The sequence below is a fragment of the Scyliorhinus torazame genome, chromosome 4, assembly GCF_047496885.1.
Source record: "Scyliorhinus torazame isolate Kashiwa2021f chromosome 4, sScyTor2.1, whole genome shotgun sequence".
In the NCBI taxonomy this organism is placed as follows: Eukaryota; Metazoa; Chordata; class Chondrichthyes; order Carcharhiniformes; family Scyliorhinidae; genus Scyliorhinus; species Scyliorhinus torazame.
In genome coordinates this window covers 192,361,544-192,385,895 of record NC_092710.1, presented here as the reverse complement: position 1 = coordinate 192,385,895, position 24,352 = coordinate 192,361,544, and the positions used below count along the sequence as shown (strand labels likewise).

Below are 24,352 nucleotides of genomic sequence, written 5' to 3'. Positions count from 1 at the left end.
TGAAAATTGGGTATCAGGAAGTATGCAACTGTCCTGCAAATCCATAAGCTGTACTATAATAGTATCTTGTCAAGAGACTTCGCATTGAAACACCTGGAATAGCAAAAAATGCTGTACTTGCCTGATGCATATAGACACTGGACTTGCCAGAAAATATCAGGGTTTGTCAATTCCAGTCTTAACTAATGTTGGAGATTTAAAAGAAAAACAAGTGACTTTTTTTTAGTTTTCTGCACCTGATTTAACACAATTCAATGTTCTACCTTGCACTTCCTGGTTTAGTCACTGTGCTGTTGATATCTGATTGGTTACGGTGGCACGCTGCTGATTACCCAGTTCAGACAGTTTGTAGATTCCGTGTGAAATCATAGAATCCCTACAGTGCAGAGGGAGGCCATTCAGTCCATTGAATCTTCACTGAATTTCCAAAAGAGTACTCTAACGTTCTTGGTTAATAAGAAACATTGGTCCACATAACCTGGTGACCCTTGACTTGAAAGCAGGAAGTATGTGGGTGCCATGTGGACAGACACAAAGGAGAACCACAAGCAGAAGAGCTTGAAAGTGAGGCCTAAATGCAGCATAACGAGATCAGAGACAGAAAGAGGAAACAAAGAACAATACAGCACAGGAACAGGCCCTTTGGCCCTCCAAGCCTGTACCGGTCATGATACCAACCCTCAGCACTTCCTTGTGCCAAATCTTTCTATACCCATCCTATCCATGTGTATGTCAAGATATCTTTTGAATGCAGTTAATGTATCTTCTTCCACAACCTCCCCTGGCAACGCGTTCCAGGCACACTCCACCCAAAGAACAAAGAAAAGTACAGCACAGGAACAGGCCCTTCGGCCCTCCAAGCCTGTGCCGGCCATGCTGCCCGTCTAAACAAATTTTCTACACTTCCTGGGTCCGTTTCCCTCTATTCCCATCCTATTCATGTATTTGTCAAGATGCCCCTTAAATGTCACTATCGTCCCTGCTTTCACCACCTCCTCCGGCAGCGAGTTCCAGGCACCCACTGCCCTCTGTGTAAAAAAACTTGCCTCGTACATCTCCTCTAAACCTTGCCCCTCGCACCTTAAACCTATGCCCCCTAGTAATTGACCCCTCTACCCTGGGAAAAAGCCTCTGACTATCCACTCTGTCTATGCCCCTCATAATTTTGTAGACCTCTATCAGGTCGCCCCTCAACCTCGGTCGTTCCAGTGAGAACAAACCGAGTTTATTCAACCGCTCCTCTTGGCTAATGCCCTCCATACCAGGCAACATCCTGGTAAATCTCTTCTGCGCCCTCTCTAAAGCCTCCACATCCTTCTGGTAGTGTGGCGACCAGAATTGAACACTATACTCCGGCCTAACTTAAGGTTCTATACAGCTGCAACATGACTTGCCAATTCTTATACTCAATGCCCCGGCCAATGAAGGCAAACATGCCGTATGCCTTCTTGACTACCTTCTCCACCTGAGTTGCCCCTTTCAGTGACCTGTGGACCTGTGCACCTAGATCTCTCTGACTTTCAATACTCTTGAGGGTTCTACCATTCACTGTATATTCCCTACCTGCATTAGACCTTCCAAAATGCATTACCTCACATTTGTCCGGATTAAACTCCATCTGCCATGTCTCCGCCCAAGTCTCCAAACGATCTAAATCCTGCTGTATCCTCTGACAGTCCTCATCGCTATCTGCAATTCCACCAAATTTGTGTCGTCTGCAAATTTACTAATCAGACCAGTTACATTTTCCTCCAAATCATTTATATATACTACGAACAGCAAAGGTCCCAGCACTGATCCCTGCGGAACACCACTAGTCACAGCCCTCCAATTAGAAAAGCACCCTTCCATTGCTACTCTCTGCCTTCTATGACCTAGCCAGTTCTGTATCCATCTTGCCAGCTCACCCCTGATCCCGTATGACTTCACCTTTTGTACCATTCTACCATGAGGGACCTTGTCAAAGGCCTTACTGAAGTCCATATAGACAACTTCCACTGCCCTACCTGCATCAATCATCTTTGCGACCTCTTTGAAAAATCTATCACGTTAGTGACACACGACCTTCCCTTCACAAAAGCATGCTGCCTCTCGCTAATACACACAAAAGCATGCCGCCTCTCGCTAATACCACAAAAGCATGCTGCCTCTCGCTAATACCACAAAAGCATACTGCCTCTCGCTAATACCTCTGCGTAAAAAAACGCCTTGCACATCTCCTCTCGACTTTGCCCCATGGACCTTAAACTTATGCCCCCTGGTGACTGACTCCTCCACCCTGGGAAAGAGTGCCTGCCCATCCAATCCATCCATGCCCCTCATAATCTTGTAGACCTCTATCAGGTCACCCCTCAACCTCCGTCTTTCTAATGAAAACAGTAAAATTCAAACATTGAATTTTTGTAAGAAGTCACACAGGTCAGTTTTTCTGTTTGACAGCAAAGGAGATAGAAGCTCTTCAAGGCAAAATGTGAGCTGGCTAAAAAGTTGCTTACGACTGGGAAGTGTGAATAGATGCTAAAGACTTGGGTGATGTCCCAGAAGTTGCCAAACCATGAAATGGGGTGTTAATTATTGGTTGGTTGGAAAGGAACTCTGAAAAGCTAAACCATCAGGACTGTCATGACCTGAGGGGAGAGAACATTTGTAGAGGTGTGCCTTGCTGATGGTAATCATACCCGTGAAACTCAAAAGTAAACCTGCTGTTGATTAGGACTCCTCACCTACCCTGTGTGACTAAAGAGCAGCATTAAGTGTGCAGCTACATGGTGCCATACATGCGGAACGATTGTGGTTGTATAAGGTGTATCTTTGTTGTATTGACTACTTAGAGTGAAATTACCTTTATTATTTGAAGTATCGTTTGCCTGTTAATTCATGCTGATTTGCATTGGCTCTGATTCATGTTCAAGTAAAAGTAACAAAAAACTGAATCTTATTCATAATTTCTTCATTTGGGGGTTGTTTAATAAATGATTGGGTAATTAAGATATTCTTTATTAGTATCACAGGTTAGTTTACATTAACACTGCAATGAAGTTACTGTGAAAATCCTCTAGTTGCCGTATTCCGGCGCCTGTTCGGCTACACGGAGGGAGAATTCAGAATGTCCAAATCGCCTAACAAGCACATCTTGCGGGACTTGTGGGAGGAAACCGGAGCACACGGAGGAAACACATGAAGACCCCGCACAGACAGTGACCCAAGCCGGGAATCAAACCCGGGATCCTGGCGCTCGGAAGCAGCAGTGCTAACCACTGTGCTATCATACCGCCTGGGCCCAACCATTTCCAGCAGTTTCATCAATGATCTTCCTTCCATCATAAGGTCAGAAGTGGAGATGTGTGTTGGTGATTGCACAATGTTCAACACCATTTGTGACTCCTCAGATACTGAAGCAGTCCATGTCCAAATGCAACAAGACCTGGAAAATAACCAGGCGTGGGCTGACAAGTGGCAAGTAACATTCATGCCACACAAGTGCCAGGCAATGACCATCCCCAATAAGAGAGATTCTAACCATTGTCCCATGACATTCAATGGCACCACCGTCTACAAGGCACAAGTCAAGAATGTGATGGAATACTTTCCCCTTACCTGGGTGAGTGCAGCTCCAACGACACTCAAGAAGCTTGACACCATCCAGGACAAAGCAGCCTGCATGATTGGCATCCCTTCCACAAATAATCACTCCTTCCACCACCGACGCACAGTAGCGGTCGTCTGTACCATCTACAAGATGAACTGCAGGAACTCACCATGGCACCTTAGATTGCAGCTTCCAAACCCAAGGCCACTACCATCTAAAAGGACAAGGGCAGCAGTCATCTGGGAACATCACCATCTGGAAGTTTCCCCTCCAAGTCACTGACCATTCTGACTTGGAAAGATATCATCGTTCCTTCACTGTGACTGGGTCAAAATCCTGGAACTCCCTCCCTAATAGCACAGTGGGTGTACCTACTCCTTATGGACTGCAGCAGTTCAAGAAGACAGCTCACTACTACCCTTTCATGGACAATTAGGGATGGCAATAATTGCTGGCCAGCGATGCCCACATCCTGTGATTTAATTATTTAAAAATTGGTTATTTTGGTTTTTGGTTCCCCCACAGGGATTGTAACAATGGACAACCAGGAGTTCCCTGCGTACCAGTGTTGTTCGTGAAAGCATTGATGGAAACTCGGACTGAAACTGCAAATTAATGAATTAATCTCTACTTCTGTGGGGTGCCTTTTACTGTACATGTATGAACTTTTCACTTTCCTACATTTCCCAGCCAGTGTTTAGAGCTCTTTGATCATGGCAACTGGTGAATATGCTGGGCTCATTTCACTTGGGCAAAGATGTCCCTGTAGATGATGCCAGAATGAAGCTGACTTTGTGATAAGTGATATCGACGTGCAACATTATTTCTGTGTTCAATTCCCATTCTGGCTCTGTTCTCAGCCTCCTGTGCTCTCCCAATGAAGCTCCAAAGAAAGCTGAGAATCGCGCCCCATGAGCACGAACCATCTGGACTCAATAAGGAGTTAACATTTCGAGATCGGAATTATTGCTCCTACTTTTTTGGACAGCAGGAGCTGGTAATAATAGTGCTGTTGCAATTTACAGCTCCTCTAGACCCATCTTTTGTTTCTTACCCAATTCCGGTCCCCTTTCAACTTGCACCATTGACCCTTTTATCATTTTAGTCTCTTCTGCCTTCTAACCTATCAGAGACTTTTCTTCTGTTCTCCCCTCCTCGCCCCACCACCTTAAAACTTGTTATATTCCGAATGTCTTCCAATTCCCAACAAAAGGTTACCAACCTGAAACACTGACTACGGGAGCAATTATCCCGAAACGTTTCTCAGTGTGGTCTCTGGTGGGAACCCAGGTCAATTCCTGCCGGATGGTTTGGTGCAATGCAGATCGCAATCTACCTACACTTAGAATTTTGTTTGGAGGTTGGGGTGAGCTGCACCCCGATTGGGGGGCGCAGACCTAAAGATGCCGGCAGGTCCGGCTCCTCCGAGATCGGGGCACCATTCTTAAAGGAAGATCCGATCTCAGGCAAACACTCAGCCCCCCACCCAGCCCCATTGCCAGTAACAGCACCCCCTTCCCCCCCCCCCCCCCCCCCCCCCCCAGGTGAGCAAAAGCTTGCTATCAGGCTGGCCAAATGCACCACCCCAAGGCACTGCCAGGTTAGAACTGTCAAGGTGCCAGGGCACTGCACTGCCATGTTTCCGACCACCTGAGGGCTACAATGGTCTCCGAACCCACCCCCACCTGCCTGGTCATCACTTTTAAAAAAATTACTTTTTCTTAGTTATAAAGCGAGGGCTCAGAGTGTTGACAGGGGAGAACTCCTAATCCAGCTCCTTGCCTGCTCCAAAAACCAATTCAAATTTAAATTGAATCCAATTCATGGTCCCCATGACAAACAAGAGAGACAAACCAGATCTGAACCACAAGGCAGAGCAGATACTACATTTGATCTTGGCCAAAAGGCTTCTGATCTCCATCACTCTGGCTTCACACTGCGCCGGCGGGTGGGAGAATTCTAGGAGCCAGGAGAATCCGCCTTAAAACAGAACCTGCAGATTTAAATAAGGGTGTTGGGCACGAACCAGATCACGGCAGCTGGAACAGTCAAGGAGCATCGGAAATTGTTCGACAACCGGCGCAAATCCCTCTTCGGGCCTCTCCCAGGATTTTCCCGACTTCGCAGAATTTGCACTGGGCGCAATGCGGCTGGAGAATTGCCCGCTGTTTCTCTACCGGTGCTGCCCAAATATTTCCAGAAATTTCTGTTCATGTTGTACATTTAATAACTGAACTTGTTCATCATCACTGATTTAACTAAATACAAATAACAGACTGATGCTTGACCAAGATTTCTTTACATGTGCCAGGCTCAGGTTGCTGTAAGCACATTGAATCTTGTGGAAGTTATAATTTGCCTTCTGTAATCTTTTCACAACATGGTCATGCAGAAACTTAAACAGCATTTTGTCTCCAGCACAAGTATGTTTAATGCTGTATGTTAATGTTTTTCAGAGCGATGCCTGTTTAGTGCCTGTTGATGACCCAAAGGCCACCAGTGCCACAGAGGAAATAAACACTGTGACTAGTTCTATTACGGTGCAGGAGTACTTTGCCAACAGGATGGCTCAACTGAAAAAATCAAAAACAGGGCAAGAGATCGATCGAAGCAGTGCTGTTCAGGAACTCGAAGGAGATGATTTGAATTCATTCGAAGAAGTAAAAATGAAATCCAAAAAGAAGAAAAAACGCTGCAGAGGAGATGCTGACGGGATTTGTAACTTCAACAAACTGTCTCTACCCACAAAGCAAGTCGAGGGTGAAGGTGATGTAGAACTAAATAGTGGTCTGATAGAAGACAGTCCAGTTAAGGAAAATTACAAGACTAAAAGGAACTCCAGAAAAAGCAGAGCGAAATATTCGGTGTCACTCAACCAGAATATTTGTCCTTTAGGAGAAGTTGAATCGGAAGAGGTTCAGGTTGAACAGTACTCGGCAGTAAATGAGTCATCGGAGAAGCAAAATGAGCAGGATTGGGAAGAGAATAAGAAGAAACGAAAGAAGACTAAGAAGAAAGTAACAGCCACGGATGAAGATGAGGTTTCTCAATCCTGTCATTCAATAGAAAGGAGGAGGAAAAAGAAAGAAAATAAATAGAAGATTTGGGGCATGCCGAAATTGTTGGCCACATTTTTAATTGAAAACTATCCAAATGACTTATTTTATTACTAATTTCAGAGTACTTAAATTGTTCTCTACATTAAGGGCGTTGTAGCCTCACAGCAACTCTTGGAATTAAATTTAAGTAGTAAGCTTGGTAATGGAGGATGGAATACTTGAAGTAAGGAAAGCGATTAAAAGCATGTTAAAACAATTTTCTTATAAATGCACAAAATAAAATGAGTATGTTTATTTGTGGGTATTGACAATAGAGGGCACGATCAAACGGCCTCGTCGCGACCGACTCGGTAACGCGACAAGGCCATTAAATCTGGGAAGAGGCCTCTCGCTAGATTTGCGACGCTCGGAACGCTTCGCGGGATTTCGTGAGACGTCACAATCTGGATCTCGCCGCCCTCACTGGGCGACATCCGGATATACATCTCAAATGATCCATTCGGCTCATTTAAATATGTCGGCGCCCAATTCTCCCGAGGTCCACAGAAACGGGGGCCAGGCGTAACGGCACCTCGCTGGGGGGTGGGGGGGTGGTCCTAGGCCATTGGAGACTCTTGGGTTCCCAGGCCATTGGAGACTCATGGGTGGTCGTGGACAGGGTAGGATGGCACCCTGGCTCTTCCTCTGACACCCAGACAACTTGGCAGTGCCAGGGCACTCGGGGTGGTCATGAAAGGATGGGTGTATGAAGGGCGGGTATGAATGGATCGCCTGACGGTTGGGGGGGTATAGGGTGGGGGTTCTGAAATGGGGGAGGGCTCAAAAGGCATGAAGAGGAGGGTCCCTTGGCGACCTCATAGCCGAGTGACATTTGGTGGGGGAGGGGTGTGGGGGGGGGAGGGGGCGGGGAGAGTAAATTACCTGTGGGTGGGGGATGTGGGGCCCCAAAATGGGGACCAGGTGGAACAGCACTTGGTTTGGGGGGTGGTGGTGGGGGGAGGTGACCTTCTCCCAGGCGATCGGTGATCGCCCCAGGTAACTGGACAGGGTGGTACCCTGGCACTGATTATGCCACCCGGGCACCTTTGCACTACCAGCGTTGCACCCTGACAGTGCCACTTGGCTACCCTGGCAGTGCCACTTGGCTACCCTGGCACTGCCACCTGGCATCAGCCTGGCTCTGCCAGGGTGCCCAGGTGGAGCTGGCAGGGATATTGCCAGGCCAGCAGTGACAAGGTGCCCAGGACTAATACTTTGTTTTTGGTAAGATCGTGCTCTAAGTGTGGGTAAATACCATTGCGGAACCCACTGAAAAAAATGGTGAGAAATGCTCTGCCAAACTCACCCAAAATGACACTTAGAATTTTTTCTTTTTAAAAAAAAAATGTTTTTATTCAGGTTTTTCATTTTATACAATACAAAATAAACACGTCTGTGTAGACCAGATACAATTTACAAAAGCCAAACATTGGAGGTCCCTAAGTCCCTACCCGCCCTACCAATCATGAACTCCCTTGTCCCTTTTATATTACTTTATGCAATATTTACATCTGTACATTGTACAACAGGTGAGCGAGACAGTTCGATGTATAGTTCTGTTACTGTTGGCCATATTATGGGCAGCACAGTGGTTAGCACTGTTTCTTCACAGCGCCAGGGACCTGGCTTTGATTCCCAGATTGGGTCACTGTCTATGCAGAGTCTGCACGTTCTCCCCGTGTCTGCGTGGGTTTCTTCCGGGTGCTCGGTTTCCTCCCACAAGTCCCGAAAGACGTGCTTGTTAGGTGAATTAGACATCCTGAATTCTCCCTCCATGTAGCGAACTGGCGCCGGAGTGTGGTGACTACGGGACTTTCACAGTAATTTCATTGCAGTGTTAATGTAAGCCTCCTTGTGACACTAATTAAGATTATTTATTATGGCTTCTGGCCTCCTGTTTGGTCTCTTCCCGTGTCCCCTTCTGATTTTTCCCTGGGTATCTCCCTTGCTGCTCCCCTTCCTCCCACATGTGGGTGTGGTTGGCCGGGCCTCCCTGGCACCGTTCACACTGGTCTTCCACCTCCGGGAAGAACCTGTTCATGTGGGTTCTGGTTAGGTGCGCTCTGTGCACCACTTTGTGCTGCATGAGGCTTAGCCTTGTGCAGGAGTTGGTGGAGTTCTCCCTGCTCAGTGCTTCGCTCCAGAGTCCCCACCCTATGTTTCCCAGTGGTAGTATTGCAGGTTCGGAAGGGCTAGGCCTCCCACATTTCTTATCCAGTGTATTTTTAGGGATTGTTGCCCACACAAACGCCATAATCATTTGGTCTATTCCTTGGGAAATGGCCTTGGGGATGAAGATCGGTCTGGAAATTTCAGAGTTGAAGTTCCTGACCAGTGAGGCTCCTTATTGAGAGAGCTATGTTACATTTATTCTTTTCTCTGACCCTCTCTGGTAGCTTAATCTAGATTCTTTAAAAAAGTTTTGGTATTTGATAGACTGGGACAGCAAACCCTGTGGAGAAGCAGGGAATCGGAACTTCCACATTTAACTACGGATGTGCAGATTCTGGAAGTTGTGCTATCAGCCTTGCACTGTAGTGGTGCAAATACTGACATTTTCACTGTAACAACTACAAATTCCAGACCACTATAGATAAACATATTTAGGAAAGGTAAGGCTATTGCTTTCCATAGATCATGTACAGTTTGATGCACGATCAATTGCACAAAGACTAAAGTTGGGTACAACTGTGGCTTTATTACAGTCAGATGCATAGCCTCCTGCTGCAGCTGCCGAAATGGCAGGGCACTGTAGGTCACGCATATTTATACAGTTCTCAGTGGGCGGAGCCAGCCAGCAGGAGCTACCGATGAACCTGTAGTGCATGTCCTACCTTACATCTCCTAATACAGTGGTTCATCACATTCACCCCCTGTTAAAAATGAGTCCGGCAGGGGGTGACGTGAAACTATATACAATTAGTGCAATTATGTACAGTGTTAGGAAAAAGAAAAGTCCATGTTGACGGTCCGGAGTCCGCCAAAGGTTCAGCCAGTCCGGTGCTTTGGTGCTTCGTTGGGAGCGGCGTAACGGTGGCTACGAAGTCGGTGGTGGAGGTGGCACCGATGGCGGTGGTTGCGGTGCTGCTGCTGGCCAGTCATCGCGGAACTCCGGGAGTGTGCCAAAGTCCTCTTCCTCTTGTAAGTTAAAGAGGAGGGGTGGTTTGGTGGGGTCAATATTGGCGGCGCGGTGGGAGGGGGGGGGGGTGTTGGGTTGGAACCTGACGGTGCCAGGTCTTTGAGTGAGACAGTAGCTTGGCGGCCGTCGGACAACTCAATGTAGGCATATTGAGGGTTGGCGTGGAGCAGGTGAAGCCTGTCCACCAAGGGGTCCGCCTTGTGGAGTCGGACGTGCATACGGAGAAGGACCGGTCCTGGAGCTGCGAGCCAAGTCGGGAGCGGCACCCCGGATGTGGACTTCCTGGGAAGGTAAAAATACGTTCATGGGGTGTGTTATTAGTGGCGGTGCACAATAGTGACCGGATGGAGTGTGGAGCGTCAGGGAGGACCTTCTGCCAGCGAGAGGCTGGGAGGTTCCTGGACCGTAGGGCCAGCTGGACGGCCCTCCAAACCGTCCCATTCTACTTGCCCATTTCCCCGGAGGTTGTAGCTGGTTGTCCTGCTGCAGGCGATACCCCTGCTGAGCAGGAACTGACGCAGCTCATCGCTCATGAATGAGGATCCCCTGTCACTGGATGTAGGCGGGGAAACCAAACAGAGCGAAGATGGTGCGGAGGGCCTTGATGACGGTGGCAGACGTCATATCGGGGCATGGGATGGCGAAGGGGAATCTGGAGTACTCAGCGACCACACTGAGAATGAACGTGTTACGGTCGGGGGAGGGGCCCTTTGAAATCCACGCTGAGGCGTTCAAAGGGGCGGGAAGCCTTCACCAGGCACGCACGGTCTGGCCGGTAGAAGTGAGGCTTGCACTCGGCACAGACCTGGCAGTCCCTGGTGACTGTCCTTACTTCCTCGACGGAGTAGGGCAGATTGCGAGCTTTGACCAGATGGTACAATCGAGTGACCCCCGGGTGACAAAGACTGTCTGTTGTGTGCCCGGAGTTGGTCCACTTGTGCACTGGCACATGCACCTCGGGAGAGGGAGTCTGGGGGCTCGTCGAGTTTACCGGGGCGATACAAAATCTCGTAATTATAGGTGGAGAGATCGATTCTCCATCGCAAGATTTTATCATGTTTGATCTTGCCCCACTGTGTGTTATTGAACATGAAGGCTACCGACCGTTGGTCAGTGAGGAGAGTAAATCTCTTACCGGCCAGGTAATGCCTCCAATGCCGCACAGCTTCAACGATAGCTTGGGCCTCCTTTTCGACAGATGAGTGTCAAATTTCAGAGGCATGAAGGGTGCGGGAAAAGAATGCCAGGGGTCTGCCTGCCTGGTTTAAAGTGGCGGCAAGGGCGACGTCTGAAGCGTCGCTTTCTATTTGGAAAGGCAGTGACTCGTCCATTGCACGCATCCCGGCCTTGGCGATGTCTGCTCTGATGTGGGCGAAAGCACGTTGTGCCTCGGTCGCGAGGGGGAATTGGGTGGACTGGATGAGTGGGCGGGCCTTGGGACCCACAGTGTAGTAGGAAAAGAACCCCAGGCAGCGTTTGAGGGCATTGGGGCAGTGGGGTCAGGCCCGAGACGTCCGTTTTGGACTATTTAGCTGAGAATGGCTAACCGGGTCATGCTGAACACACACACTTCTCTTTGTTATAGGTCAGGTTGAGAAGAGTGGCAGTGCGGAGGAATTTAATCGAGGTTGGCATCGTGGTTCTGCTGGTCATGGCCGCAGATGGTGACATTATCTAATTACGGAAAGGTGGCCCGCAAACCGTACTGGTCGGCCATTCGGTCCATCTCTCTTTGGAAGACCGAGACCCCATTTCAGACACCGAAAGGGACCCCAAGGAAGTGGTAGAGGCGACCGTCCACCTTGAAGGCCGTGTTTGGCCACTCCGACTTCCGGATGGGGAGCTGGTGGTAGGTGGATTTCAGGTCAATTATTGAGAAGACCCGGTACTGCGCAATCTGATTGACCATATCAGATATGCCTTGGAGGGGGTACGCGTCGAGCTGCGTGTACCGATTGATGGTCTGGCTGTAGTCCATGACCATCCTGTGTTTCTCCCCAGTTTTAACCACTACCACTTGGGCTCTCCAGGGGCTGTTGCTGGCCTCGACAATACTCTCCTTAAGCAGCTGTTGGACTTCGGACCTGATGAAGGTCTTGTCCTGGGTGCTGTACCGTTTGCTCCTAGTGGCAACGGGCTTGCAATCCGTAGCTAGATTGGCAAAAAGGGAGGGGGGGGGATCGACCTAGAGGGTCGATCGACCTAGAGGGTCGCGAGGCTGCAAACGGTAAGGGGGGGGGGGTAAGGGCCCACCGAATTTGAGGGCGAGGCTCTGGAGGTTGCACTGGAAGTCCAGGCCCAACGGGAGTGCAGCGCAAAGATTAGGAAGGACATAGAGGCGGAAGTTATTAAAGTCTACACCCTGGACCGTGAGGGTGACTGTACAAAAGCCTCGGATCGGGACGGAGTAGGATCCGGATGCTAGGGAGATCCTTTGATTGGCAGGGTGGACCGCGAGGGAGCAGCGCCTTACCATATCTGGGTGAACGAAGCTTTCGGTGCTCCCGGAGTCCAGCAGGCAGGGGGTCACGTGGCCATTGATTTTCACCATCGTCGACGTGGTGGCCAGCTTGCGCGGGCGAGATTGGTCCAGCATCATCGAAGCAAGCTGCAGGTAGCCATCGGATGGCGAGCGCATGCGGTTCCGATGTCGGGGTATCCGGAGACCCTGTGGGGGACAAGATGACGGCACCCATGGTGCTCATATTGCAGGGTCGTGACAAGATGGCGGCAAACATTGGTCGCACATGGACGCAGGAGGAGAAGATGGCGGCTCCCATTGTGCATCTGGCGTGGGTGAGGGGGGCGATAGCGGGCGCGATCGCAGAGACTGCGCAGGCCTGGCACAGCCGCGAAGTGGCCCTTTTTACTGCAGGCTTTACAAACGGCAGTGCGGGCCGGGCAGTTTTGGCGGGGGTGGTTCTGCTGACCGCAGAAGTAGTAGCGGGGACCCCCCCGGGGTGCGCGGATTGGCGTGCGCCACAGGCGTATTGCGAAGGCAGGGCAGCGCGGCGGGAGGGGTATGATTGCACGTTACATGATGCGACCGTCATGGAGAGCGCCAAGGTTTTCGTCTCCACCAGTTCGAGCGTGGCCCCTTCCAGTAATCGTTCTCGGATGCGGTCCGAGCAATCACCATCACGAAGGCATCGCGCAGGAGGAGATGTGTGTTCGGCGGCCGTAACGGCCTGACAGTCACTGTCCCGGACGAGTGGAATTAGGGCCCGCCGTAAGACTTTGATGGACTCACCAGGTAGTTGCGAGTGGGTGGCGAGTACATGCCTGGCGAAGAGCGTGTTTGCCCTCTGCGCGTAGTGTTCCATTGCTTGTGTGTAATTCGTGGCGTCTTGGATCAACGGGAACACGCTGGAGCTCGGTCTGGAGTACAGGGCGTTTATCTTCTGAGCCTCCGTTGGCACGTGGTCCTCCGCATTGATGTAGGCCTCAAAACATGCGAGCCAGTGAGTAAAGTCATTTCTGGCGTCGGGCGAGTGCGGATCCAGCTGCAGGCGATTGGGCTTAATTCTGATATCCATTCTGTGGAAAATCTGACTAATAAATTGATGCACGATCAATTGCACAAAGACTAAAGTTGGGTACAACTGTGGCTTTTACAGTCAGATGCGTGGCCTCCTGCTGCAGCTGGTGAAATGGCAGGGCCCTGGAGGTTATGCATATTTATACAGTTCTCCGTGGGCGGAGCCAGTCGGCAGGAGCTACCGGCGAACCTGTAGTGTAGGTCCTACCTTACTTCTCCTAATACAGTGGTTCACCACATTGTTTACACAGCTTTGCCAGTCAGTAATTTATACCAACTGCGATAGAGGATTTAACCATTGCCAAAACCAGTGAAAGCGTTTCTATTCTGTTGGGCTGCTCCTCTCAAGACAATTTGATGATCAAATCCTCAGCCAAGTCAGGTATCAATCTAGCCCAGAGCGGGTTCATTCACATTCAATTCTTTGCATGTACCCGGATAGCTGATGTCATCTCAGAAGATTTATGCAAGAACTCAGGTGTACAGAATCCACATCAAGGACAGCACGCTAGCATAGTGGTTAGCACTGTTGCTTCACAACGCCAGGATCCTGGGTTCAATTCACGCCTTCCGTCACTATGTGTGCGGAGTCTCCAGGTCCTCCTCCCAAGAGTCCAAAAATGTGCAGGTTGTAAATTGCCCTCCATATCCAAAATGGTATAGTGGCGTTACAGGGATACGATGGAGGTGTGGGTTTAAGTAGGGTGCTCTTTCCAAGGGCTGGTGCAGCCACGAGGGGCTGAATGGCCTGCACTGTAAATTTTATGATATTTAATCCTATCTGAACACCTGTCACTCCAAAGTTTATAATTATTTAAAATGAACTGCTCCTTGAGAACAATATTTCCTCACTTTCACCTGGAGACTTCTGGGTTTTGTACTATTGCTCGTATCTGAACATGAAGTTGACAATTCTATTTGCTAATGTATTGTTTTGTGGCATTGCTTACTAAACATGTAAATGGGGTTGCCATACCTGGAAATAGTTCGATCTATTGAGTCAACAATACAGATGCCAGTGTAAATTAAATATTTCAATTAAAATAATCAAATCCTATTGTGTAGAAAGAGGCCATTCTGCTCGTCCTGGCTGTGCTGCCTCTTTGAAAGAGTTACCTACATTGTCCCTTTCAATTACCCCCTTGAAGTACATATCCAGTTGCTCTTTGAACGGTACTGATTCCACCACACTTTCAGATCACGCCTTTCAGATTTTACCAACCACATGTGAAGAAATTTCTCATTTCCCCAAAAGTCCTTTTGCCAACTATTTTAACCTCAATTTTAAATACAAGTACTAGGTCTCTGCATCAAGCTTCCTCTTTCCCAAGACCAATCCCAGCATCTCCAGTCTCCTGTTATGCTGCTGGACTAGGCCCCAACAACTCCCAATGTTATTTTATGAAGGTATTTGCAAAATTTATAACATTAATATTGATATGGTAAAATAAACATTTCCCCACCTGACCCAATCTTCACACACCTCAACCATGTACCACTTCAGACTGCCACTTCTGCCAACATTTTAAATTTTCCACAAGAAAGTCGACAAATGGCTGCCACCTCCGAGACAACCTCAACATTGACCCTCTTATGGCAAACTTTATTTTCTCAAGACGGAGAAATGTTATTTTAAATTTGTATGACTGAGGGGAAAGAATACCTCACTCCAAGAGTGATGTCACACAAAATAGGGACATGGTGTATTAAAACTTCTTTAAAATCAGAGTCATAGAAATTAAAGCGCAGAAGGAGGCCATTCAACCCATTGAGTTTACACCGGCTCGTGAAAGCGGATCCTACCTAGGCCCACCCCACCCCTGTAACCCAGCAATTGCCACCTGACGAACACGCTCTTCGCCAGGCATGTACAATTTAGCATGACAAATCCACTTAACCCGCACATCTTTGGACTGTGGGAGGAAACTGGAGCACCCGGAGGAAACCCACAGACACAGGAGAACGTGCAGACTCCACACAGACAGCAACCTGGGAATCGAACCTGGTCACAACAACCCCCTCTAGGCTCATTCCAGGCTCATCTTGACCCCGATGCTTCACCTCAAGTTCCCTTAGCCAAAAGGTTCAGTTTGAGGTCTAGTGCCCTTGTTCTTAATTCCCTATGAGGGGATTATTTCTGCAGACCCAGCCTACCAAATCCTTCAACACCTCAGACCAGCCTCAATCTTTAACACAGGAAGATTCAAACTCAGCTCTTAAGCCCCAGTCTTCATTCTGGCCAATCAGCATCAAGCCTGCTCAGAACAAGATGTCTCCTTTGATGTTTGAATGTTCGATTCCCAAATCCTGATGTGTGAGCTCAAAAGCAGAATAATAAGATTGGAGGGCCACTGTTCCATTATCCTCAATTAAAAGCTATGCAGGATTCAGATTCCATCTGTATCACTTGCCTGCAAACAGTTAGATATCCGAGACCTGAATGAAGTTCGACAGTCAGACAATGTTCCCCAGTAAACAGCCCCACCAGCCAGGCTCAGCTCCACAAGGAGGTCCCAGACCTGCTTGCACCCCCTCCCCACACTGGGTGGCCAAACAGGGGAGGGGGACTGGAACAGACAAAATTAACATCCCCCATAAAAACTACTGTCTCAAGTAGAAGAACCATTCAAGGAGCTTTTGAGTGCACAAACCCCAGCCATTTAAAAAATTTTTTTTATAAATAATTTTTTTAATTCAAATTTCACAATATCAGCAACAAAATACAGAAAGAAAACACCCCCCCCCCCCCATATACATAAATAATAAATTAACAGCCTTCATCGACACGCCCACTCAAGAAAAACAAACCAACCCCCCCCCCCCCGGGTTGCTGCTGACCATCTTCTAACGTTCTGCCAGGAAGTCTTGCCACCGCCTGAAAAACCCTTGCACCGATCCCCTTAAGGCAAATTTCACCCTCTCCAATTTAATAAACCCCACCATCATATCGCTGATCCAGGATTCCACGCTTGGGGGCCTCGCATCCTTCCACTGAAGAAGAATCCTTTGCCGGGCTACCAGGGACGCCAAGGCCAGAATTCCAGCCTCTTACGCCTCTTGCACTCCCGACCCCTCTGCCACCCCAAATATTGCGAGCCCCCAGCCCGGCTTGACCCTGCAACCTACCACCCTCGACATGGTCCTCACTACACCCTTCCAAAAGTCCTCCAGCGCTGGGCAGGCCCAGAACATGTGGGTGTGATTTGCTGGGCTCCTTGAGCACCTAACCTCGCACCCAAAGAACCGCTTATCCTTGCCCCGGTCATGTGAGCCTTATGCAGCACCTTAAATTGTATGAGGCTGAGCCTAGTGCAAGAGAAGGAAGAGTTCACCCTCCCCAGGGCATCCCCCCACATCCCCTCGTCAATCTCTTCACCCAACTCCTCCTGCCACTTACCCTGTAGCTCCTCCATCGAGGCCTCCTCCTCCTCCTGCATCACCTGATACGTTGCAGAGATCCTCCCCTCGCCAGACCACTCCCCTGACAGGAGCCGGTCCTGGATCCCGCGTGGTGGCAACAGTGGGAACTCCACCACCTGCTGCCAAACAAACGCCCTTACCTGCATATATCTGAAGGTGTTCCCCGGAGAGCGGGGGGGGGGGGGGGGGGGGGCGCGCCAAACTTTCCAGCTCACGCAGGCTTGCGAACTTCCCGTCCACAAACAGGTCCCCCATCCTTCTAATACCTGCCCTGTGCCAGCTCAGAAACCCTCCATCCATCCTCCCCGGGACAAACCGGTGGTTCCCCTGAATTGGGGACCACACCAAGGCCCCCACCTCCCCCCACCTCCCCCCGTGACGTCTCCAATGCCCCCAAATTCTCAGGGTAGCCGCCACCACCGGGCTAGTGGTATACCTTGTTGGAGGAAGCGGCTGCGGTGCCGTCACCAGAGCCTCCAGGCTCGTGCCCACACAGGATGCCATCGCCAGCCTCTTCCACGCCGCTTCATCCCCCTCCATCACCCACTTACGCACCATCGCCACATTGGCGGCCCAATAATACCCACAGACATTAGGCAGCGCCAACCAGCCCCCCATCCCTGCACCGCTCCAGGAACACCCTTCTCACCCCCCGTGGGGTCTTCTGCGCCCACACAAACCCCATGATGAGACCATCAATTCACTGAGAGACACGTTGAGAAGTAAACCGTGGTTTTAATCAGCTTAGAACTGAGCCTGCCTGTGACTGGTACAACAATGAATGCGGCCCCGCTGGTCAGCTGCCTTTATACTTCCTGTAAGGGGTGGAGGGGCGAGCCCGTACATGCCCCGACATATCCCCCCGTGGGTGAAGCCGTACAATGGCCCACAGGTGGAGCCCACAGGGTTAAACACAACGTAACACGATACAGCAGTAACATGATATCACAGTGCACTGGTGAATTAACAGGAGTTCCATTCACCACACCCCATAACACTCCTGTTAACGCGCCTGAAGAAGGCCCTGCAGATCAGGATGGGGAGGCATTGGAACAGGAACAAAAATTCCTCTCCGCCATTTTTAGCGGGAACTCACCAAACCCCCTTCTCCTGGTCCCCGGGTGCACTACGAACAACTCGCTCTTTCCCATATTAAGCTCGTACCTGGCGAAATTTCCAAACTCCCCAATGAACCTCATCACCTCCGGCATTCCCCCCACCGGGTCCGCCACATATAGCAGCAAATCACCCGCATAGAGCGACACCCGATGCTCCTCCCCACTCCCCTCCAGTTCCTCGACTCCCTCAAACCCATGGCCAGGTGTTCAATCGCCCGCGCAAAGAGCAGGGGGGGACGGGGACACCCCTGCCTCGTCCCCTGGTGTAGCCGGAAATACTGACCTCCTTCTGTTCGTGGCCACACTCGCCACCGGGGTCTCATAGCCGCCTCACCCACCTGACGAACCCCTCCCCGAACCTTTAACACCTCTCACAGGTACCCCCACTCCACCCTATCAAAAGGCCTTCTCCGCATCCATCACCGCCACTGTCTCCGCCTCGCCGTCCATCGCCAGCATCATTATAACATTCAAGAGCCTCCGTACATTAATATTCAACTGCCTCCCTTTCACAAACCCCGTCTGATCCTCGTGTATGACCTGCGGCACACAGTCCTCTATCCTCATGGCCAAAATCTTTGCATCTCCATTTAAGAATGAGATCGGCCTGTATGACCCACACTGTAGGGGCTCCTTATCCCATTTCAGGATCAGGGAAATCAGCGCTCTAGACATAGTCGGGAGGGGGGGGGGGGGGGTGCAGAGCCACCCCTTCCCTTGCGTTGTTGAAGGTCCTTACCAACAGCGGGCCCAGCAGGTCCGCATACTTGTAAAATTCATCCAGGAACCCATCCGGCCCCGGTGCCTTCCCCACCTGCATATTCCCTATCCCTTTGACCAACTCCTCCAACACAACCAGCGCCCCCAACCCCGTCACCTGCCCCTCCTCCACCTTCGGAAACCTCAAGTCGGTCCAGGAAGCGACCCCTCTTCCAGTGGGGGCTCAGACCGGTACAGTTCCTCGTAGAAGTCCCTGAAGATCCCATTGATACCCACCGCACTGTGCTCCCTCCTCCATCCCCAATTCCCCCGATCTCCCGAGATGCCTTTCGCTTCCGAAGCTGGTGCACCAGCATCCGCTCGCCTTTTCTCCATATTCATATACCGCCCCCTCGCCTTCCTGGTCAACAAATCGAACTTAGCCTGGAGGCTATGCCGCTCCCCAAGCAATCCCTCCTCCGGGGCCTCCACGTACCTCCTCTCCTTGTGTGCCCTAATGGAGATCAGCTCTCCTCTGGCCACCGCCTCCCAGACCACCCCTACTTGCACCTCCCCCATTGTCATTAGCCTCCAGGTACCTCTATACATTCCGGACCCACCCGCTCACCTCCTCGTCCGCCAGCAACCCCACCACTAGGCGCCACAGCGGGCGCTGGTCCCTCTCCTTCCCCAACTCAAGGTCCACCCAGTGCAGAGCATGGTCAGATATGGCTATCGCCGAGTACTCCCTATCCTCCACCCTTGGAATCAGCGCCCTGCTCATGACAAAAAAGTCAATCCGGGAGTAGGCCTTGTGGCCATGGGAGAAGAATGAAAATTCCCTGGCCCCCGGCCTCGCAAACCTCCCATGGATCCACCCCTCCAATTTGGCCCGTGAACCCCCTCAGTACCTTGGCCGCCGCCAGCCTCCTGCCCGTCCTAGACCTAGAGTGATCCAATGCAGTGTTGAAATCCCCCCCATTATCAGGACCAGTCTCCAGGTCCAGAATCCGGCCCAACATACGCTGTATGAACCCAATTCGGGCCGTATACATTGACCAACACCACCCGCTCCCCCTGCAGCTTGCCACTTACCATCAGATACCTACCGCCATTTTCTACCACAATGCGTGACGCCTCGAACGACACTCTTCCCCACCCCGTTTTTTTTTCATCCAAACCCAAATGAAACACCTGCCCGACCCACCCCTTTTTCAACCTTACCTGATCTGCCACCCTCAGGTGTGTCTCCTGAAGCATGGCCACATCCGCCTTCAGGTGCGCGAACATCCGGGCCCGCTTGACCAGCCCATTCAGTCCCTTTACATGCCAGGTTATCAGCCGGATCAGGGTGCTACTCACCCCCCCCCCCCCTCCCCCGCTGACTAGCCATAGCCCTTCCTCGGCCAGCCACGTGCCCCCCCCCCCGCTACCAACTCCAGCTCCCCCTTGGCCATTCCAGCAGCAACCTGGTCTCTCCTCCTCTTTCTCTCTCCTTTCTCTCCCCCCCCCCGTGGGGAACTTCCCCCTCCCTTGTCCACCAGCAGGATCACATCCATTCCACTCCCAGCACGGGAGAAAAAGCCCGTGCTTTTCAGCTCCGGCCCCACCCCTTCAGCCCTAAACGCGGGAAAAAGCCCACGCTTCCCACTCGCCTGGCCCCACCTCCCCAGCGCAGATCCCTTTCCAGGCCGATTCCCACAACCTCCAACTCAGGCCTCTCTCCTCCCTTCTCTTCCCTCCCCCCCCCCCCAAAGCCCACTTGGCGGATCTAATCAAAACAATGCCCAATCAACCCCCAAAAAACAAAGAACTCCCCCTCGAAACATAACCCAACCATCCCTCCACCGCGAGCCCTCGTCCCCGACCCTTATTCAGAGTCCAGTTTTTCAGCCTGAACAAAGGCCCACACCTCCTCTGGGGACTCAAAATAATGGTATCGATCCTTATAGGTGACCCAGACGCACCGGCTGCAGCATACCGAACTTCACCCCCTTCCTATGCAGCACTGCCTTCGCCCGGTTGTAACCGGCCCTCTTCTTCGCCACCTCCGCACTCCAATCCTGGTAGATCCAGACCTCTGCGTTCTCCGACCTGCTGCTCCGCTCCTTCTTGGCCCAACTTAACACTTGATCAGCAAACTGGTGGAACCGCATCAGCACCGCCCGCGGCGGCTCGCTGGGCTTGGGCCTCCTCGCCAGCACTCTGTGGGGCCCCTCCAGCTCCCAGGGCCCCTGAAAGGCCCCCGCTCCTATCAGCAAATTCAGCATGGTGACCACGTAGGCCCCCATGTCCGATCCCTCCAGGAGACCCAGGACCCACAGGTTTTTCTGCCTCAACTGGTTCTCCATCTCGTCAAACCTTACCTGCCATCTTTGTTTCAATGCCACTTAAAATTTTTTTTTTTTTTTTTTTTTAATACAATCTCCCCACTCCTGGTCCAATCCATACAATCGGGGAATGTTGCTGTCCCCTTCCCACACCAGGAAATGTCGAACAAGTGCAGTTACAGGCCCTAAAAGTCAGTTTTTAAGCGGGAGCTGCTGAATGTGCGACTTAGCTCTGCATAGCTGCAACCGGAAGTCCCCCAGCTATTATTTCAATGGACTTAAACAAAATGAAGAGACTAATCAGCTCCCCGACACAAGGAATCACTGCTTTATTGATAATTAATTTGATGACTGGGTGAACAGAGTTTGATTGCGTTTCCTGTACCGGAACAAGGTGATCAATGAAGCAGAGAGAGACAGCCGTCACAGTCAGGGTCAGGATCACCTCAGACCCCACACCTACAAACCAATGAGAAACCAATGGTTAGTGAAGGAAACACTGATGGGAAAATGGAAACCAGCAGTCAGCCAACTCACCACCTGGAGACCTCTCCTGCATCCTTCCCTCATTCAGGGAGTCCATTGCCAGGTTGGTCACATCAGTATCCAGAATGATCAGGGGTCCAAGTGAGGCCTCAGCCTCCCACTTCAATCCAACTTCACTCTCTGCAATATCAAACATTCCAGTTAGAGAGGGGAAAGGGGAAATCTCCAACATCTGGAGGATCAGTGTCCTACCAGCTTCAGCTACAAGATCTCTCCTTCCTCTGGATCCAAATCACAGCTCCCTTGTGGCACAGTTACCCACACGGCAACAAGCACAAATGTCAATGCTCGATTCCTCCAATGGGGTCCAGCTAAACAAGACAAAGCAGTCAACCAACTGGGTTGTGCATCACTTCTCCACCAAAACCCACCCCTCTCCACCAAAACCCATCTCTGAGGGAGAGAGAGAGAGAGAGAGAGAAAGGGCACTTACAAATTCTGTGTCTTCTGGAAAGTACAAGCTTAGTTCCTGGAATCTCTCCGATCCACTGGAGCTACTTTCAGGTGACGAAAATCTGAAGGGAACATGAACAAAAGTAGTTATTTAATGACTCCCTCCATATACAGAGATCCCAATGACCAGTTTCCTCTTACCAAGGAACGGTCATCTCCAAAGAAACAGAATGAATCTAGGTCAAACCGGAGCTTGTCCATCTCCCGCTCGCCACTTGGCAACACAAAGGTTGAAAAGGAGTCCTCAGCTTTGCTGTCCAGGAGGCAACTGAAAGGGACATGAAGTGAATCAAGTGAGATGAGAGCAGCCGGAGAAAGCAGAGAGCTCCTTACCCATTGTAGTCAATAATGCTGTATCTCGGGGTGGAGTCCTTGTCTGGGCTCAATGTAGCTACACAGCGGTCAATGTAGAGCTTCAGGGGCATGTGGTTGCTCATTGAAACAGAGGCCTCAATGTGAATGAGGTCACCCAGGTAGTAGACAGTGGAAGTGCGCTCTGTGAGCCAGTCACCTGAAGAACAAGAGGACAAGGGTTGGAGACAGTGGGTGTCACTCCCAGTGAGTGAAGACAGGAACTCACTCCATCCACCCATCACATACCATTCATTAGGCGCAGGGAGAATGAAAGATGTCCTTCTCCAGACCTGGTGGGGCTGAATGGGATCCAGGTGGGCCTGATGGGGTTACTGCTCACATTGCCCTTCCTGGAAAGACAGCAAAGTCATTTTAGGACAACTTCAGAGAACACCAGCAGCTGTGAATCTTAGAATAAGGATTCTCACCTAAAGTAACGACACTCAATGGGAACGACAGCTCCATTCGTTCTCACAATGACAGATCCATGATACTCTGGGCTGTGGGTCAGGTGGGTGGTGTAGATCAGGAAATCTCCAGACATCTGAAAGACACCAGGTTAAGGAATGAAGAACTGATCTGAATTGAGAAAGTTCTACACAGGGGCTAACAATGAACTCACCCCATCCAATTAAAACAATTCAAGGAGTTTGACAGGGTCAGTGCAATGAGCCTGCTGGGCCCCAGCTGGAGAGTCTATGCAGGTGGCTGGAAATGTTCAGTCAGAGAACATTCAGGACAGATGAATTTATTTTTGGACATTAAGGGAATCATTGTGACACAGGGACATGGAGGTGGTGGGCATTCAGCCCTGATCTTAATGATCAGGGACAGGCTGGAAGGGCTGTATGGCCTCATCGTTATTATTGGTGCTCAGCAACCCACAACAGTTTATAGAAAGAGAGATCATTAGCACAAGACCAGGATCAATTAACATGGAATGGATTCAATAAAAGGAGAGCTTCAGTTAACATGAAAAGGAGCCACAAGTTGACAATAATATGGAGCTGGAAATAGAACAGTTTGATCCAGGGCCCCATTGATTCCAATGACTGGGAAAATGGAAAGTGTAGTTCCTCTTGGGTCCAATCCAACTGAATTCCCATTTCATTCTGTTCATTAGCTCCAAACCCAAATTGGCTTAAACTAAACCTTCAGTCCAATTGATCCGAATGAGGGAGGGAGGTGGGGTAGGGGAAATAGAGCAGAAAATCAAAAAGAGATAAAGCTTGGAGGAACCAAAAAGGGAAGCTTCCAGACCAATGGGGTCGATGTCACAAGGTTGACGAGACTCCGACCAAAGTACAATCCAGAATTAGAAAGCTAGTTTGGGGGTTTAAGACGCAGGAGACCAGTATCTCCTCAATATCAATGACATCTCACCAATGGAATGAAGAGTGTAGAACAATCTCCAGCCTAAGCTTAGAGCTAGAGTTGAGGTTTGACATTACCTGCAATTTGCTGCCACACTCATGGAGCCCATAGTCAAAGAGGACAATGTGGTTCTGAGAGTAGATCCTGGTTGGCCAACAACCTGCTGCACCCAGGGTCAGCAGCTTTAATCAGGTGCCTGGTTCCAAATAAATCCAGCTGGACCCTGACCAGCAGCTTGTCCTCTGCACACTGCACCATCACAGTCTGCAGTGGAGACACACTTTGACCCTCAGACACACGGAAATGGGAACCAAAGGGAGAAGGAGGGAGTCTCTGAGGCACAGAGGTGGCTTTGACTCTGCTCCATGGAAACCTCTGGCCTAGAAACTGTTGCCAAGTATCAGAGGAACAAACAGTTCCAGCTAACACCAGCACTGGGACCAAAGCCCTCACTCCAAAATCCAACATGATACCAAACAACTGAACCATCCTGTCCACCAGGGAGCAGCACCTTTTATACTCACAACCAGTACTCACCTGAACTCTTTTGAGGTCAATCAACTAATTATACAAAAAGAAACAAGCTCAGGGACAAATTAAAAGGAGCCGCTCCTGATAGGGGCACTGCCCAAATAATAATAATAATCTTTCTTATTGTCACAATAATGTAAGTTAATGAACTCACTGTGAAAAT

At 50.3% G+C, this 24,352-nt stretch overlaps 2 protein-coding genes across 3 annotated transcripts in view; one reads left to right on the top strand and one right to left on the bottom strand.

The window, feature by feature from the left end:
* pinx1 (PIN2 (TERF1) interacting telomerase inhibitor 1) overlaps positions 1-24,352 on the top strand; it is a 201,796-nt gene that overhangs the window by 166,562 nt on the left and 10,882 nt on the right. The window contains exon 7 of one of the 2 annotated variants that reach the window (XM_072499037.1): positions 6,046-6,942. The exons of the other annotated variant lie outside the window; for it this stretch is intronic. Within the exon in view, the coding sequence (XP_072355138.1) occupies positions 6,046-6,687 (642 nt within the window). The 3' untranslated portion in view covers positions 6,688-6,942. Of the gene's footprint in view, positions 1-6,045; positions 6,943-24,352 lie in introns of those variants that run through there. 2 annotated transcript variants of the gene reach the window in all.
* Positions 21,978-23,835, bottom strand: LOC140411157 (zona pellucida sperm-binding protein 3-like). Its single transcript, XM_072500224.1, has 6 exons — positions 23,736-23,835; positions 22,713-22,828; positions 22,531-22,634; positions 22,264-22,441; positions 22,072-22,198; positions 21,978-21,992 (listed from the first exon to the last, which is right to left on the bottom strand). The coding sequence occupies exons 2-6, from the start codon at positions 22,826-22,828 to the stop codon at positions 21,978-21,980; spliced, it is 540 nt and encodes a 179-aa protein (XP_072356325.1). The 5' UTR covers positions 23,736-23,835.

What these genes read in the sequence shown, in the direction of transcription:
- LOC140411157 (XM_072500224.1), bottom strand. Translation starts at nt 22,828, where the DNA reads ATGTCTGGAGATTTCCTGATCTACACCACCCACCTGACCCACAGCCCA. An exon ending in ATTGAGTGTCGTTACTTTAG is followed by an intron (nt 22,635 to 22,712) that starts GTGAGAATCCTT and finishes CTGTCTTTCCAG; the next exon opens with GAAGGGCAATGTGAGCAGTA. An exon ending in CTCCCTGCGCCTAATGAATG is followed by an intron (nt 22,442 to 22,530) that starts GTATGTGATGGG and finishes CTTGTTCTTCAG; the next exon opens with GTGACTGGCTCACAGAGCGC.